The 18,148-nt window shown below is 43.1% G+C and overlaps 1 protein-coding gene across 6 annotated transcripts in view; it reads left to right on the forward strand.

Moving 5' to 3' along the window:
- Positions 1-18,148, forward strand: part of TBC1D1 (TBC1 domain family member 1) — a 226,314-nt gene that overhangs the window by 101,711 nt on the left and 106,455 nt on the right. For all 6 annotated transcript variants that reach the window (XM_078068498.1, XM_078068495.1, XM_036076054.2 and 3 more), the window contains 4 exons: positions 7,243-7,761; positions 9,674-9,763; positions 13,092-13,196; positions 13,726-13,858. In XM_078068498.1, coding sequence (XP_077924624.1) covers positions 7,243-7,761; positions 9,674-9,763; positions 13,092-13,196; positions 13,726-13,858 — 847 coding nt within the window. The remainder of the gene's footprint in view (positions 1-7,242; positions 7,762-9,673; positions 9,764-13,091; positions 13,197-13,725; positions 13,859-18,148) is intronic.

Genomic DNA, 18,148 nt, shown 5'->3' on the forward strand with positions numbered 1-18,148 from the left:
CTCATATAGCCAGTGCCCAGATGAAGAAACAGAATAGTCCAGAAGTCCCACAGGCCCACTCCCAGTCACTCCTCCTCCAGAGATAATAGCTATCCTGTCTTCTGTTGTCATAGCTTAGTTTTGCCTGTTTTTGAAATTTTGCAGAAGTGGAGTTCTGCCATATGATTCTGTTCTACGTGTTGTTTCTACTCAACATGACGAGTACTTACCCATGTTGTTGTACATAGAATAGCTTGCTTATTCTCCTTCTACATGTTTTCGATTATATGGATATCACACATATTTGTCAGTTCTCTTGCTGGGCAGTGTTTTGCCTCTGGTTTTTGGCTGTTAGAAGTGCTGTGACTGTCCTTGCACACGTCTGTTGGTGAGCCGGGACACACCTCTGCCCGGGATGCCCTTGGGCTGGGGCTCTGGCTCCTGCACTAGGGGTGTAACTGCTTTTAACTGCTCTGAGATTCACAAGGACTCCTGGTTTTTTTGTTTTTTGTTTTTGTTTTTTTTTAGATTTTATTTATTTATTTGACAGAGAGAGACACAGCGAGAGAGGGAACACAGGCAGGGGGAGTGGGGGAGGAAGAAGCAGGCTTCCTGCAGAGCAGGGAGCCCGATGTGGGGGCTCGATCCCAGGACCCTGGGATCATGACCTGAGCCGAAGGCGGACGCTTAACGGCTGAGCTACCCAGGCGCCCCGGGACTTTTGTTTTGAGGCATAAATGAGAACAGGTGAAAAGACTCGTGTCTGTTGCCTGATAGAAGGTCCAGATCTCCTGTGTTTCGTCTAAGATTATTGATTTGGACATGAAAAGACAACACATGGGCACTTGTTAGCTTGAAAATCAGTTTTAATAAGTTTAATGTATTTGGCCCTGGATGATTTTAGGTAGAAGCAAAACTGTATTGGTGCCCAGTGCTCTAGCTGATTTTGCTGTTTTATTAACAAATACACACTATATGACCAAATATTCCTTTATTAATAATGATCTCTCAGTGGCAAAATTTCAAAAAAGGGCATCATTTATAAAAACCGATGGTGGTATGTGTCCTAGAGAAGGAACCAGCGCTTTAATGTTTTTTCCTAGTACATTTACATGTTTATAGTTCCCTCTGCCTTGTAGAAAAGGGACCCCAGTATCCCTTTGCAAAGATTATGTAACATGCATAACCAATATGGGGGATTGCTGTGATTAACTGCTAGTTCATTATATTTGTGAGCATTTCTTAATCTTCGAGAGATTATTTTGATACAAACTTTGATCAAAATTATAGAGTAGCATTTCTTATAAGACATTCACACCTATGTATTTAATGAGCTGAGACTTCAGAGATGCAGTGAATTTATTTGCAAACCAAATTTGCCCTTAAATGGTATGAACAGCTTGTCAAATATCTGTGTGGCGGTTTTTTCTGTTTCGTCTTGCCTAGTTTGTTCGTCTCTGCCGCAAGCATGGTGTGGGTCTGTGCAGTCGGGCTGCTTCAGTGCTGCTGAAACACACAGCTTGCTGGGGGCCTTAGTAATCAAATAGGGTTTTGGTATAATGGTGTGGGGACAGGGCGACGAGGGAGACACGAGGGGGACAGGTGATGGGTACCTCAGAGATGCTGCCCGTCAGAACTGCCTAGCGCCTCTGAACACTGCGGATGCTAGGGCCCCACCTCCAAACAGGCTGCTGCTTCTAGGCTGGGGCAGGGCAGTTCTCACGCGCAGCCCCGTTTGAGTTGAGAGCCAGGGCATTCACTGAGGAGGATTGGACTTTGACGGCTTAGGTTCTCAGATTGAACATTCGGTGATTTATTCCATGATCTCTGTCAGTATCTCTGCTAACCAATCAAAATGTTTTGCCTTTTTTAAACCTTGTTTTAAGAAAGTTACAAAACAACTTCACAGTCTTCCAGCAGCTCCCTTCTCTCAGTCTTCCTTGCTGACCTTCTCCCACCCGCTTCGGTTAGCTCCTGCAGCTGTTAAATCACTTAGGTTGGATTTGTGTCTCATTGTTTTAAACATTTGCAGAAACATGTTGCTTGCCCCAAAAGGTTGTAGTGAACCTTTCAAATGATTATTTTGGAGTAGGATGTTGGGTTTTGTGTTTGCAGAAACTCTTCTCATGGGGTTTGACAGCTAAGAGTCTGTCCCATTTGCCATTTCAGAACTAGGGAAGCTGAATACTCCTTCTGTTTTACGTAAGAGGAAAGAGCAAGACCCAGAGGGGGAAGGATGAAGGAGGCGGGTGCCCTGTGTTAGGGCCCGCAGTCATTATTTCTCAGGTGCCAGATGCCGCCTCAGTCAGTTCATAAGCGCGGCTGGTCTCTCTTTTGGGAAGACCTACCCCATGAGTCTGACCTCGGGCTAATTGTAAGCGTAAAGCTGGAGTTGAGGCATCAGTTCACCCTGAGGATCCAAAGCCAATGGGCAGGTAGGAGAGGCCTCTCCTCAGGACCAGCCTTCTCGGGCACACATTCAGTCCCTTTGCTCCTGTTGGTGTTCTCGCATCTGCCACGTTATACCGGAAATCACATATTTAGAGTGTCCCTTACTCCCTAGACCGCAAGCCTCTCAGGTCAGAAGAATCCCGTCTTCCTCCCTGTGTGAGATGTACTCACATCTCTGTGTTGGATCTAGGCTCTGTAGGCCGCGCTCTTGGGCAACTCAGGTGCTGACGTGTCGTATCTGGACGGGGTCAGACAGCTGTTTCAGCCTCTTCATTAAGTCGTGAGCACTTGTAAGATGTTGCCTTAAGTGTTTTGTATTAAATTTAAGACATGTAAGACAGAGGAAAATACTTGATTTAATTTCATTTTCTTTCCCTACATTTACCTTGTTTCTGACCGACGGATGTAAAAACCACTCCTTACCAACACAAATGAAACACAACTCTGTTTCTTCTGGAAAATAATTATGCAGAATAATTTTCTCCTAGAAGTGCTTGTTTTAACTTTTTGCCGTGAGAGAACATTTCATCTAAGGGACAAAGCACAGCATGGCCTGCCATATTTTTACAGTTTGGGAATGTCTTACCGTTAAATAACAGGAAAAAAATGCTAGAATTTTAAATACAAATCCGGGCTTCTTCAGATTCATTTAATATTTATTTGTTACCAGTTGGCAGGTGTATACTTTAAACAAAAGTATAAATGTAAAATGACTTTTCATTCTAAATACTGTTTTAGAAGCTCTTTCCTTAGTCCTTGTGAGTAAAATTACACTTGCAGTGTGTTTATAATCCTTTAAAATCCCTAAATCCTTACCAAAAAAGTTGACCCAAATGTTTAAATAAGGACTTTATTTACAGAAATGAATGTTTCTAGTTCTCTTACACTAAGTATCATTTTCTGGTGACTTACAAAAACAATATTCACTTAAGCCTGCTGCAGAAACAACATGCATATATACCATGCTTTTTTAGTATGTGAATTTGAAAGAAAGTTATTTTGATTGTGAAATAGTGCAGATTTACTTTAAAAAGGAGCTTTAGTATAAACTCATAGGTTGACAGAAGAGCAGTTTAATAAATTTTATGTCTAAACTTGGCCTTTTTTTTTATTACCGGTGATTCATTTTAATTAACATTGTTTTTTGTTGTGATTCCCAATGTACAAGGAAATAAAATCTCAAACTCTCATTGAATTTATGCCAGTATAATGCTTTTCAGGTTCTTGTTTTTGCTCTAGGTAACTTTAATTTACTCTGTCTGCTTGTCTGTGATCAGAAATGATGTAGATATTATTGCTGTGACTACACTAAAAAAAGATTTTGTTAGAAGTACCCGGATCGTATCAGTGGGAATAAACTCCACTGGCCTCAGTGTATTTACCTGAACAGGGTCAGTGTATTTGAGGTAAATATTGTAACTTGAAGTTTATGTTCTCAGAGCCTGCAGTTTTACCTTGAGACACTTTTCAGTTAAGTTTGCTTATTTTAGGGGTTACTATTGGCATCACCCCTTTCTTTTTACGTATCTCTGTGAGCTGCCAACTCGAGCAGCTGCTGATTCTCAGTGGCCCCCTCTCCCTTGGTTGACATTCTGACGTCATCCTTGACCGCTCCCCCTCTCCTCCTCTGCCTTCCATCCCCAGTTTCCTTAGGTCTGAAGCATTGGTGTGGCCTACGCTCCCATCCCTGCCTTCTTCCTTTACTTTGCCTTTTTCTGTTCCCAGGTGGCAGCCACTCTTGCACGTGAGCTGCTGACGTCCCAGCCTACGTCTCCTGTCTTGGACTCCAGGCCCAGCTGCCCAGCTGCCCGCTGGATGCCTTTACTTTCAAGTCCTCCTGGTCTTACTCAACACATACACAAGCCAAACTCCTCATGTCGGCTCTGCAGACCTGCTCCTTCTGTGTTCCCTGCTCACGCAGTTTGAGGCCGACTCTGCAAGTCACCTGCTGGCTTCCATGCCCTCAACTCCCTCATCCAGATAGCCACCAAATCTTGTGTATTCTGTCTTCTGGAAGCTTTTATTCAGCCTTTCTCTCGACTCCCATCTTTGTCCAGGCTCCCCCAGACCCCATCTCAATACTGTAAACGTTCTAACTAAGCCTCCCTTGGGGCCCCACTCCCGCCCAGGCAGGACTGCCTTGCTTCCATCCCCTGCTTCTGGATCCCTACCTCCTGGCATCTAGTGATACCTAGAGAAATGTTTGGAAATAAAATGAAGTAAACGACTCCGTCCCCTCATGTGACAAGTAACCCTGTAGGTGAATCCAGGACAGAGTTAAAAGAACGGAGAATTCAGGATTTCATCACAAGTGGATATTATGCCTTCATTGCTCGAGAAATAGTGCTCCAGGTCTGTTCTGGTAAAGGGAACCACACTCTCAGTACAGATTTACAAACTTACACACAGGTGGAGTCCCTTTTTTATTGAAAAAGTCTCCTGTTTTACTTATGGTAATTTTAAAACATTAGATTTTTAATTGTTAACAGTTTATTGCTGAAATTATGTTTGGCGATATGCTGTCAAATACTCTGAGACGGTTATGTTCTTGTCAGGATCCCAGTGATGCTTTTTAACCCCCGTTGTCTCCTTTATGCCCATGTTACAGTTCACCAGAGCAAGGAGAGGGGGCACTGGGCTTTGACTAAAGCCCGTCTCCTAAAGGTTGTGATTAGTGTGTAGGAAAGATTGGCGGTTGGAAAAACTTCCACAGCCTCCACCCCGACCAAGGTTGTGGTGTGCTCTTCAGCCTCTTCTGGCCTTGGGAAGTGAGGGAACGATCAGATTCTCTACTTTGGGTCTTACTTCTCTCTGTGCCATTTACCATCGAGTCACTGTAAATTCACACGACTTCACACATTTTCTCTGCGCTTTGATTATTTAATGAAAGACACCATTACCTCAGATGCAGTGAAAGACCCAGCACATAGAAATGACACTTATGTTAACAAGCCTCAGGAGCCTGTGTGAGACTTTTCTGTTCAGAGAGTACGTTTAATAATGGGGAAGATTCATGGGACTCCTGATAAAATAATTTCATAGACTTGTTCAGAAAAGTGGTGAGGTTCTTTACTTGCATGAATTGGTTATTTTTCTTTGAAAATTCTTTACTTCATGAAAATAACTTTTACCTGAAAAATCTTACAAGTTTTTTTTTTTAAGAAACTGAGGCGGTTCTTACCAATGTCCTATAGTGACTGTTGGCAAAGGTGTGAATGGTGAATGGAACCTAGGCTTCCTCCCTCCCTCTTCTCTCTGTCGTCTCTTCTTTTATATTAACCATTTCCAGGCTTCCGTGGGATGTGTAGTTTGGCAGGGAGTGTGCTATAGCACAAGCAAATGGTGCAAATACATGCTTGACGGATGTTGAGATTTTGGCTTATCTAGTACTGTTTAGCTCGTATGCTTCAGTAATCAATTTTTAAAATACAGACTCTAGCTAAATATATTTTAACTCTTTGCATGATAAAATACCTTGGAAGGGTGTATCATGATCTTTATGGCAGAGATACTGTCTTTAAGACATGCTTGATAGGAAATCAAAGAGAATAGGAAATCACAAAGAGAAAAATCTCGAGTCATTGGGTCTTATGGAACAGAAGCATACATTTTAAATATACAACCATGTCCCTTTACTGTATATGTTGATCTTTGACCTGAATTGTTAACGGGTTTTTTTGTTGTTGTTCTTTCCTCTATAATATTGTTAGAAGACTTTGAGCCTCTGGGTATTGGGCCTTAAATTGAATTTTCTTACGTAGAAAAAAAGGAAAAAAAAATGCTTTGGGTGTTAGGTCCTAACGAAAACTAGGTCCTTCCTTATGAAGATTGAACTCATGCCTGTCTTGTTTCAGTACCGCGGCTGTGCCTCATCTAAGTGGTCACACAGATACTTACTGCGGTCACAGATTCATCTTCATGTCCACTGCCACCTGAAGGCGCTTGTCAGAAGCTCCTGATGAGAGGGTGTAGCAGTAGGGACGACTGGCACACGAGGCCCTTTGTTCATTCTCTTGGTCATGGCTCTGCACGGACCCCGAAGGCTTTGGAGTCTGTGTAGGGAGAAGCGCCCGTGTGTTGCCACGATAATGACACTGTTTTGGTTGCTCACTCCGTGGTTAAAGCCTCCGAGCTCTGTAGTCATTACCAGCTAACTGTTAGGAAACCGAGAACTGAGTAATCAATTGCCAGTTGTCCTTGAAGAAAAAATAACGATGTGATATGAAGAAAGGTTTTATACGATAATTTCAGTCTTCACTTGTCATCCTCATCTCACGCATTTATTGTGGAGGACTCTCTGAGACACACTGCCGTGAAATCGAGAAAAATTGCATAATGTTTTTGGTGAGCCCCATTGGAGACAGACCTCTTAAGGAGGTGACGGGAGCTGCGGAGAGGCCCGTGGCTCTGCAGTGGGACCAAGCCGGGGTGGACTCCGAGGCGCCACGTTGGGCTGCATGTCCATGGGCTAGTCACTTAGCCTTGTGGAGTGTTGTGGGCATGTGAATCCTCTAGCATAGTCCCTGGCACGAAAGAGGTGCTTAATAAATATTGGTCCTCTTCTCCTGTCTGTGAGACTTGTGCATTTCCCTCTCATGGGAAGGCGTCTACGGTCTCAGGTTCCCGTGGGCTCCTACTTCAGTGCCACGGAGCACGCGGTGGGGTGCTCGGGGAGAGCAGAGCGTAGGCTGCTCGTACAGTCATGCCGTGTGTGTGTGTGTGTGTGTGTGCGCGCACGTGCACGGGCGTGCGCGCCAGGGTGGGAGTACCATCTACTGTGGGTTCCAAGTAACACTCTTCCTTTCCTGGCAGGTGCCTGAGATCATCAGCTCCATCCGCCAGGCTGGGAAGATTGCCCGGCAGGAGGAGCTCCATTGCCCGTCCGAGTTTGATGACACGTTTGCCAAGAAGTTTGAGGTGCTCTTCTGTGGCCGGGTGACGGTGGCTCACAAGAAGGCCCCTCCGGCCCTGATCGACGAGTGCATTGAGAAGTTCAACCATGTCAGTTGCAGCAGGAAAGCCGAATTTGACTTGGTCTCCCAGAATTCTGAAACCCCAAATCCTGCGGGAGGCCTTTCCTTCACGGAGAAGTTCCGATCTGTGCTCCAGCCAGTGGGGAACGGCGAGCAGGGCCGGAGGCCGATGCGCAAATCCTTCTCCCAGCCCGGGCTGCGCTCGTTGGCCTTTAAGAAGGAGTTTCAAGATGGAAGCCTTCGAAGTAGTAGTTTTTTCAGCTCCTTTGAGGAAAACGACATTGAGAACCACCTCCTTAGCGGACACAATATTGTGCAGCCGACAGATATTGAGGAAAATCGAACTATGCTCTTCACGGTAAAATACCATCAAGCCCCGGGCTCATCCCCAGTGTGAGATCCACGTTCAACCAGCTTTATTGAGCAAGGATTCGTAGCAAATTGCTTTTGGATTTATGTGTGAATCTATGTATTTTTATAGTGAATAATCCTTTTCTCAGGATAAAATCCTTACTTTAGTCCTAGGCCTTTATAAAATCATTATTGGAAACCTAAAGAGAATCTATCTTCTATCCTTGTTTGTTTTTATCTCTACCACCCCCCCCCTTAGTTGAAAGAGACCTTTTCAGTGGAAGCAACAGGGCACAGATGTAAAAGAGGCCCCCGAAAGGATTTTTTAAAGTATATTAATTTCAAGTAATATATTTCGACAGAATCTTTTAGTTGGAAAACACTCCCTCTTTACTGTTTCTATTAATTTATTATAAAACATTTATCCTTTGTTAATCAGGATAATTGGATTTGGGGATAAGATGATATTTGAAATTTATACCCAAACTGAAATAATAGTTTAGCCAACTGTTCACTCCCTTTTTTCTGGAAAAGGTTTGGTGAACTGATAGCCAAGTGCCGAAAAGGAATGGACAGGGAAGCTGTCCTTGGCACTTGGGGTTCCTGGGTTCTGTGCTGCTGTGGGCTCCTCTGGATGGGCTTGCTCGGGGCCTTCCCAGCAGTGAGCTAGCCGCTGATGATCTAGGGAACTGATTGTTCTTCAGCCCCCTTCTAGAATGTCATGACTGGTATTCTAGAGAGAGCAAAATCACCGTGAGTATAATGTTCTTGGGCCTAACTCAGAGCAGTGAGGTGGCCGACGGGTAAGGAAGCTGCTACTTAGGTTAAGGCCATGTTGGATGTAAGCAGGTTTAAGATGAAGATGATGTGTCAGTGGGTAAATAGGGCTTTTTCTTCCTCTTTTCATCATGTACTGAAAAAAATGCTAAGCACTCAGGCTTGTGCTTTAGTCTGTGGTGTATATTTAAAAAGAAGAAACTCTTGGTGTTACTGTGAAAGCTGCTCGGCGCATGTATGTTCAAGTACTTGGTGTGTGAGTGCTGTGTACAGGGTCCCTTGCAACATGCTAGTAATAACAGCGGTGAACAAGACAGCCCTGGTCTCTGCCCACGCCAAATTTAGATTCCAGTAAGGGGGATTGACAACCGAGTGTTCAAGTAATTGTCTCATTACAGTTGTGCTCAGTGCCACAAAGGAGTAGAGGATTATGTGAGAACATCTGGGGATTCTGGGAAGGCTTCTTGGAGGAAGTGATTTTCGCTGAGCAGAGGTTCAGTGTGGCCACCTAGATATTATTCTAGTTGGAGTATCCTGGGTTCAGGGAGCAGCAAGTGAAAGGCCCTGAGGGAGGGATGGGCTCTTGCAACACAGTCCTCTGCTAGAATGGAGTTTATTACACTGACCCAAGGCTGTAAGGCAGTGTTAACTATGCTAATGCTCTGACTTTAAGAGGTGAGTAGTATTTGAATGCTTACCACACAGTTAGCTACTCAACAGATGGTAGGTTATTTTAACAATAATTTTAAAAGACTTTTCAGTAAAACAGTTAATAGAAAGTGTTTTGGAAGTTTCAAAAGGAGAGCTTTTATTTTCTGGAAACTTTACTTTTTATATCCTTATAAAGGGGAGATGTGGCATCTGTGGTTTTGTTGTTAACTTTTGGATATTTGGTTCTTTGATCTCAAAGAAGCCTGCTGTCTTACGTGGGTGAACGTACTAGCAGGTGTCCTGTGCTACCTGAAATCTGTAGGGTAAACCGAAGCCTCTGGACGTGATTGTCCACAGTGAAATTGTCAGAATCTTAAAGGAGCTTGTCCCTTTGGTTCTATATTTTCATAGGTCACAGAATGAGAATGTTTGTTTAATAAAATTGAATTCAACTTTCATGAAAAAACTAGTTTCTTTTTTTGTCTTTTAAGATTGGCCAATCTGAAGTTTACCTCATCAGTCCTGACACCAAAAAAATAGCATTGGAGAAAAATTTTAAGGAGATATCCTTTTGCTCTCAGGTAAATGGAGATGGGTTATTGCCTCATTTGCATTTGAATTTTTAATGAATTCTTCTATCTGTTATTCAACAGAAGTGCTAAAAGGTCACAAGATGTATGCCTTCTAGGTATACTTGATTTGCAATCTTGGCATTTCTCTTTTGATTTGGTATATTAAGGCAGAATATACGGATAATTTTGAAATTAAGGTCGCTATTAGCAACAGTAATCTACTGGAGAAAATAGATGTACTTTTCTTTTTTCAGTTATTGGTGGTAATGTTTTGTAGTCACAAATTCCAGGTGTGTCTGTGTGGGTCTGCGTACATGTCTTATATATACATTCATATATACAAATATTTTTAAATAGATGCTCATTTCTACTTTATAAAAGTTCTTAACTTCTTTTTGGGTACGAGTCATTATTCTTTCTTAAAATAGTGAATCTCTTTAAGGATGCTTTCCTCAGAATACAGTGTCTACTTGAGTTCTTTCTTGATAATCTCCCAAGGTGTGTTTCATAGAGAGATTTTGGAGAATCAGTTATAGTGAGCTATGTCAATTGTACTCAGGGTCTTCCTAGCAAAAAATAGGAGATCACTTAAAGTTATTGTTTGGCTGTATTTTAAAACTCTGACTTCTTACTTCCTCGCTTCCATGTTCTCATAATTAATAAGATGTAATGAAAATCTCATTGCTGATTTGTAACATGATCTACATTAAAAAAAATCCCTTTTGAATCCATTTCCCAAAATGTGAAAATAAAGAATGCTCCTTTTATAGTTGATTAGGGAACCATTTACAAAATAAATTTTTCCAAATCCTGTTCCCCGGAGAACGAATGTCTAGCAGGTGCTTACCTTGCTGTGCGAGAACATGGATTGAGATGCCAGAATCTGTCCATGATTGCCCGTTTATTGGAAAATGTTCAACCTGAAAGTGAGATGATCCACGGAATTTAATCTCGCTTTGCTATTTCTATTGAAATGTTAATGTTTAAGGTTTGCTTTTTCATGTAACAGTTTTATTATTTCCTGAAGGGTGTAGCTTACGAATGTACGTGATGACCTGAGTTTCAAGTTACTGGCACTTGTATCCCTGCGTGCTGGGGCTTTCTGGAGACGCTCATGTATTAATATTTATGGGCTGTGTCTTATCTGCATCACGGTGCCTCTTAGCTGATACTTCCAAAACAAGTTTACGTATTTATTGAGAAGAGTTCTTAGGAAGCTATGGTGTACAGCCTTGGCCTCAATAGCTTACATTTAAAAGCTTCTCTGCTCTTTGTGTGTATAATTCTTGACTCATTCTTCATACCAGTGTACCTCAGTACTTACCTGTTTGTTCTTGTAGGAGAGTATAAATGGGTTTTAAATCTTTTTTTTTTTTTAACCTCTGTGTCTGTGTTTGCGTGTGTGTGTGCTTGTGTGTATATAGTTGTGTTTCTTCAATAATCTTTTGTCTACTTTTGATTTTCAAAGTAATTTTTTATTCTTTAGTACCTAGGAAAAGTTCTCATTTTTCTGTGTCCACTTTTCGGTATTTCCTTTTATTACTGAAATGAACATTAAAAATCCTGCTTTTCCACAAACAATGAATCATGGAACACTATATCTAAAACTAATGATGTAATGTAGGGGATTAACATAACAATAAAAAAAATTAAAAAAAAAAATCCTGCTTTTCAGTTCTTATATTATGGGGGTAATCAGAATAATATTTTAGTAGAATGATGTTAATCTTCATATTTGAGAGATGTTTTTAGATATTTAAAATATCTGAGAAAATCGTGTGGAACCACAAAAGACCCCAAAAAGCCAAAGCAATCCTGAGAACAACAAAACTGGAGATCACAATCCCAGATTATATACTACAAAGTTGTAGTAATCAAAACAGTATGCTACTGGCACAAAAATAGACACATGGATCAGTGAAACAGAATAGCCCAGAAATAAACCCACGATTGTATGGTCAATCTATGACAAAGGAGGCAAGAGTATACAATGGGGAAAAGACTGTCTCTTCAACAGTGGCCCTGGGAAAACTGGACAGCTACATAAAAGAATGACACTGGACCACTTGCTTATGCTGTACACAGAGATAAACTCAAACTGGATTCAAGTCCTAAATGTGTGGAACATGAAAGCACAAAACTCCTTAAAACACAGGCAGTAACTTCTTTGACATTGGCTATTGCAGAATTTTCCAGATATCTCCTCAGGCAAGAGAAACAACAGCCAAAATAAACTATTGGGATTAAAACAAAATAAAAAGCTTTTGCACAGAGAAGGAAACCAACAACGAAATTAAAAAGCAGCTTACTGAGTGAGAAAAGATATCTGCAAATGATATACCCCATGAAGAGTTAATATCCAAAATAGGAAAAGAACTTACACAACTCAACACCAAAAAACCAAATAATCTAATTAAAAAATGGGCAGAGGACCTGAATAGGCATTTTTCCAAAGAAGTCATGTAGATGGCCAAGAGAACACATGGAAAGATGCTCAACATCACTTACCATCAGGGAAATACAAATCAAAATCACAGTGAGCTATCGCTGGCAAGGATGTGGAGAGAAAGGAACCCTTGGTGCACTGCTGGTGGGGATGCAAACCAGAGCAGGCACTGTGGAGAACAGCATGGAGGTTCCTCAAAACATTAAAAATAGAACTACCATATGATCTGGTAATTCCACTACTGGCTATTTACCCAAAGAAAACAAAAGCACTAATTCAAAAAGATATATGCATCCGTGTTTTTACTGCAGCCTTATTTACAATAGCTAAGATATGGAAGAAATCCAAGTGTCCATAAAGGAATGGCTGAGGAAGATGTGGTATGTATATATACCCAATGGAATATTACTCAGCCATCAAAAGGTTGGAGATCTTGCCATTTGGGACAACATGGATGGACCTAGAGGGCATTATGCTAAGTGAAATAAGTTCAAGAAAGATGAAGAAAAAAAAGCAGAAACAGACCCAAATAGAGAACAAACTGACAGTTGCCAGAGGGGAGAGGGGTGGGAGGTGTGCAGGCTTCCAGGTACGGAATGCCCAAGTCACAGGGATGAACGGTCACGGTGCTGGGAATACAGTGAGCGGTATTGTAATAGCATTGCTTGGTGGTAGATGGGAGCTACACTGGGGGTGAGCACGGCACGGCATGACGTACAGACGTGTTGTACACCTGAAACTCATGTAACATTCAGTATCAACTGTACCTCAGAAGAATCTGGGAAATAATTTGAGTGCTCTAGAAGACTGCTGCCTCAGTCTTGTTGCCTTCTGGCACTCGTGACTCGGATACGGCTCAACGCTCCTCCCTCTCTTCCCCGCCTTCAACAGGGTATCAGACACGTGGACCACTTTGGGTTTATCTGCCGAGAGTCTTCAGGGGGCGGAGGCTTTCATTTCGTCTGTTACGTGTTTCAGTGCACCAATGAAGCTCTGGTAAGTGAGACTAAGCAGCTCTTACCTGCAAGACGTACTTACGTGCAATGTCAACCTCACTGATTTTTCTTTCCTTCGCAAACCGTAGAGCTTCATCGACTTGTCGTTATTTGGCTTTAATTATCTGCCATGACTATTTAATAACTAGCTAGTACACATGCAAGCCTTATTTGGGTATGTGTCCTCCATTTTCGTTGTTTGTGAGGAACATGCTCCCGTTTACCCTTGGCCTAGCCTTAAAATACGTCATTTTGGACGTATGATGCAGAGGAGTTGGCTTTTTCATGAGTATTGAATTTGTTTTTATTTTTTACCTTTTCTCCTTTATGAGCTTTGAGCATCTAGGTAGTGTTTCTCAGACTGTAATCCTAGCAGTTATTATGATGATTATTATCTGTCCGTTGGTGATTAATAGTCTCCCCCACCCCAAAATCTTAAAATGCTAAGTCTTTGCAGAGTCCTGAAATCTCAGCCCCGCTTGTCTTAAATGGGCATTTTGCTGGCTGCCCTGTGTCTTCTCTCCGATCAGGTTGATGAAATCATGATGACCCTGAAGCAGGCATTCACCGTGGCTGCCGTGCAGCAGACAGCAAAGGCACCTGCCCAGCTGTGTGAGGGCTGCCCCCTGCAGGGCCTGCACAAGCTCTGTGAGCGGATAGAGGGTGAGTAGCGGCCCACCTCTAGGAAAACCGAGGCGCTCTGCGTTCCTTGAGAGGCTCCTGTTAGTCACAGGGATCATAGATGAACTTCCAGCATGTGGGGGGTGTCTTCTGTATCTTGCTGAGCTATTGTGCTAGGTGCTCAGGGTTTGAAAATGAACTGCCATGCCCCCGTCTACCATCGCCACTCTAAGGGTCGTGGAGTAGAGAAATAGAAACTATAAATCCAGCCGCCTAGCATTTATCCAGGTTGTGAGTGGTCAGGTCAGCCCTGTTGGTTGCTGTGAAGAGATCTGCTAAGGTCAGAGCTGCAGAATCTCCACCAGGTGTCAGGTCCAAGGTTATCGGTAACCCCTGCCAGAACAGTGTTCACGGAGTGAAGGGGGCGGAAGACAGGTTGCAGCTGAGTCACAGGGAAAGAGTAAAAGGGACTGAGAGTTGACTATAGTGTCTAGAAATGTGGTGTAGGGAGAAACCGCGGTAAATGTGATCATTTGCAGCTACTATTTATTGAGCACTTAAGATGTACTAGGCACTGTGCTAGGTGCTTTCACATGTGGGAGGAAAGAGGATTGTTGATTTGTACACTTCAGGGATAAGTACATCAAGGACTCGTGAAGTCTAGGGAGAGACTAGTGTGTGAGTCCAGGAGTCTGCCCGTGTGGGAAGGCCCTCCCTGTTACCAGCCCTCAGAGCCGCTCCCCAGGAGGAGGCCGTGCTGGGAGAAGAGCCAGCTGACCCAGCTTTGCACAGCTGGGGAGGTTTGAGCAAATCCAGAGCCACGGGGCCCCGGTGGGTCAGAATAGAAAGGAGGAGACCCCTCCTGAACGAGGGTGGGGAATCTTCTTCAGGTGGGAGGGGAGATGCTCCATTTCTGGGCCTGCAGGGGAGGTGGGGGGCGAGAGGAAGAGAACCAGGGTAAACCCGCCATGATGATCCTCTGAGGGAACCCGATACTGAAGGGGTTCATTCCTCTCTCTCTCTTTGGGTTTACATTTTTTTCCGTTTATAAGAGGATTTCTAAAATGTTGTGTGTGATTCTGAGGGGAGTCACAGGATTTGAACAACCCATGTTACAAACAAACAAAAACCAAAAAAACCCCAAACCAGATTTGATCATTTCCCAGTCCCTAGAATACTTCTAATAAGCTCTACTTGGGTAGAGAAAAACTCTATACTATTTAGATTTCATTTCCCTTTTTTCATAATTGTGGTAAAAGTACACATCATATGAAATTGACCATTTTAACCTTTTTAAAGTGGACAGTTCAGTGGCGTGAAGTACATTCACGTTGTTTTGAGGCCACCACCGCCATCCATCTCTGGAGCTTTTTAATCTTTCCAAACTGAAAGTCATTAAGCCGTAACTCCCCAGGCCCCCTGCCCCGGCCCCTGGCAGCCACCACTCTGCTTCTGTCTCTGTGAGCGTGACGGGCTCCAGGTACCTCATCTAAGTGGAATCATGCAGCTTTTGTCCTTTTGTGACTGGCTTATTTAGCATAACATCTCCTAGGTTTATTCATGTTGTAGCATGAATTTCATTCTGTTTTAAGGCAGACTAGTATCCCCTTGTGTGTCTGTACCATCGTGTCTAGTCATCTGTCCATAGACGTTTGAATTGTTTGCACCTTTTGGCTGTTGGGAATGATGTTGCTGTAAAGTCGGTGTACAGTATCTTCATGTTCCTGTTTTCAGTTCCTTTGGGAATATACCCAGAAGTAGAATTGCTGGATCATATGGTAATTATGTGTTACATTTTTTGAGGGACTGCCATTATATTTTCCACAGTGGCCACACCATTTTACATTCCCATTAGCAGTGCACAAGTGTTCCTATTTCTCCACATCCTGGCCAACGCGTGTTACTTTCGCTCTTCCTTTTTTTTTTTTTTATTAATGATAACCATCCTAATGGGTGTGCAGTGGTATCTGATTTCCCTTTTTAAATGAGCTAAATTGACAATTATCACCTTAAGTTTCAAAAGCTCATTTGCTGGCATTATAGTGCTCTTTAAAATGGATCAGAATGATTAATATTTTCAACTGTGCTTCCCTAGTTGTTACTGTTTGCTGACATTATACAGAATACAGCTGGAAAGGAGAAAAGTTGAGCTTTACCTAGAGATCTCATCTGAAAGGATCACTAACCCTTCCCTTCGTGGTTGTCAAGATAAGGGAAACGATGACAGAATTGTCCCCTAAGAGCTTATTAAGAAGCCAACGACAATGTTGGCCTTGAAGATAAAGCAGACCGTGATCTGCAGGACTGGAAGGATTCCAGAGTTCTACTTGATAAATCTTTCTGTGGTCTGGCTTAGCTTTCAGAAAGTGAGAGCTGAAAAGTTCAGTCAGGGTAGGGATTTCGCTGCTGTATTTTGGAATTATTATTTAATTCATCTTTTTACCTGATAAAACCCAAGCAAAGCAGAAAGCTCTGCTAATGTAGAAACATTCTTTTTTTTTTTTTTTTTTTTTTTAAAGATTTATTTATTATTTGAGAGAGAGAGAATGAGAGAGCAAGCACATGAGAGGGGGGAGGGTCAGAGGGAGAAGCAGACTCCCCGCTGAGCAGGGAGCCCGATGTGGGACTCGATCCAGGGACTCCAGGATCATGACCTGAGCCGAAGGCAGTCGCTTAACCAACTGAGCCACCCAGGCGCCCTAATGTAGAAACATTCTTGATAGCACAATTAGAAGGCTGGTGTTTTGCCTGCCTGATGGGAAGCATTTCTTAAGTATAGAGGGCACAGTATTACAGGCATCCGTAGTAGGGGAGATGTGTCCTTTGTTGGGGTGATGCTAGTTTTACGAACACTTTGAGGCCCTTGCTCTTTGCTGTAGTGCATTCCTCATAAGTAGAGTGAAGCAGTTTATGAAAGCTCGTTGTATGTTCCCATAAGAGTAGCTCTAATGGGAAGTCACGCCCTGGCCAGGATCTCCATACACTGGGGAGAGGACCAGTGACATGGCCACAAAAAGGAAGACTTAAAGACTGCTTTCTTAATCAATTGATATAGTCGGGTTATGCCCTAGGATTTATAAAAAAGTACATACACTCTACCCACCGATCACGTTGGACATGCCACTCACAACATATAAGACGTGCAGCTTTGCTTGGGTCTGAATTTGAACTCTGAACAGCTCCTCCAGTGCTTTATTTAGCATTTTGCTTATTTTAAAGTTGAGCAGAGCATTTTGGGAATTACTAGAATGAATTATATGTTCACTAAAAAGGAAAAAGAGGGGCGCCTGGGTGGCTCAGTTGGTTAAGCAACTGCCTTCAGCTCAGGTCATGATCCTGGAGTCCCGGGATCGAGTCCCGCATCGGGCTCCCTGCTCGGCAGGGAGTCTGCTTCTCCCTCTGACCCTCCCCCCTCTCATGCTCTCTCTCTATCTCATTCTCTCTCAAATTAATAAATAAAATCTTTAAAAAAAAAAAAAAAGGAAAAAGAGTTGAACTGAGTTTTCCTTTTGTGGTCTAAGTAAATTTGCCTCTGGTAGAGCAAAGCTGTTCATCAGAGCTCCCTTAATAAGAGCCTTTTCTGCACTAACAGTGTGAGTGGCCTCACTAACAGCCGGGCTAAAGGGGTTGTAGTTGGGGAACGCGCTTCACTCTGGTTACCTTTTTCTCTGTTGTTCCTTGCACCCCTTCCCCCTGTAAAGCCTTTTGGCATCACGTGGGGGTGCCGCCTTCTTGCTGCAGCAGCCAGCCAGCAGTGGCTGACCTTGCTGAGAAGCCACGTGGAAGGTTCGCTGTGAACGTGGAGCGGGGAGCCAGGCACGGGGGCCGAGGGGGCTCAGAAACCTCACCTCCTGTTTGAGGTGGGGCAGCAGGGACCTCCTGAGGTGAGGCATCCTGCCGGCAAGGATCTCCTCATACCTGCTGAGTATGCAGAGTAGTCTGTACTGTGGCCTGATTGTTAGAGGTGTATGAGTGGTCTGCTGTGCAGTTGTTCTGTTACACTGTTAGTCTGTTGTGCAGTTGTTCTGTTACACTGTTAGTCTGTTGTGCAGTTGGTCTGTTATACTGTTAGTCTGTTGTGCAGTTGTTCTGTTACACTGTTAGTCTGTTGTGTAGTTGTTCTGTTACACTGTTAGTCTGTTGTGCAGTTGTTCTGTTATACTGTTAGTCTGTTGTGCAGTTGTTCTGTTACACTGTTAGTCTGTTGTGCAGTTGTTCTGTTACACTGTTAGTCTGTTGTGCAGTTGTTCTGTTACACTGTTAGTCTGTTGTGCAGTTGGTCTGTTATACTGTTAGTCTGTTGTGCAGTTGGTCTGTTATATTGTTAGTCTG

This window comes from Halichoerus grypus, chromosome 3 (assembly GCF_964656455.1).
Source record: "Halichoerus grypus chromosome 3, mHalGry1.hap1.1, whole genome shotgun sequence".
Lineage (NCBI taxonomy): Eukaryota > Metazoa > Chordata > Mammalia > Carnivora > Phocidae > Halichoerus > Halichoerus grypus.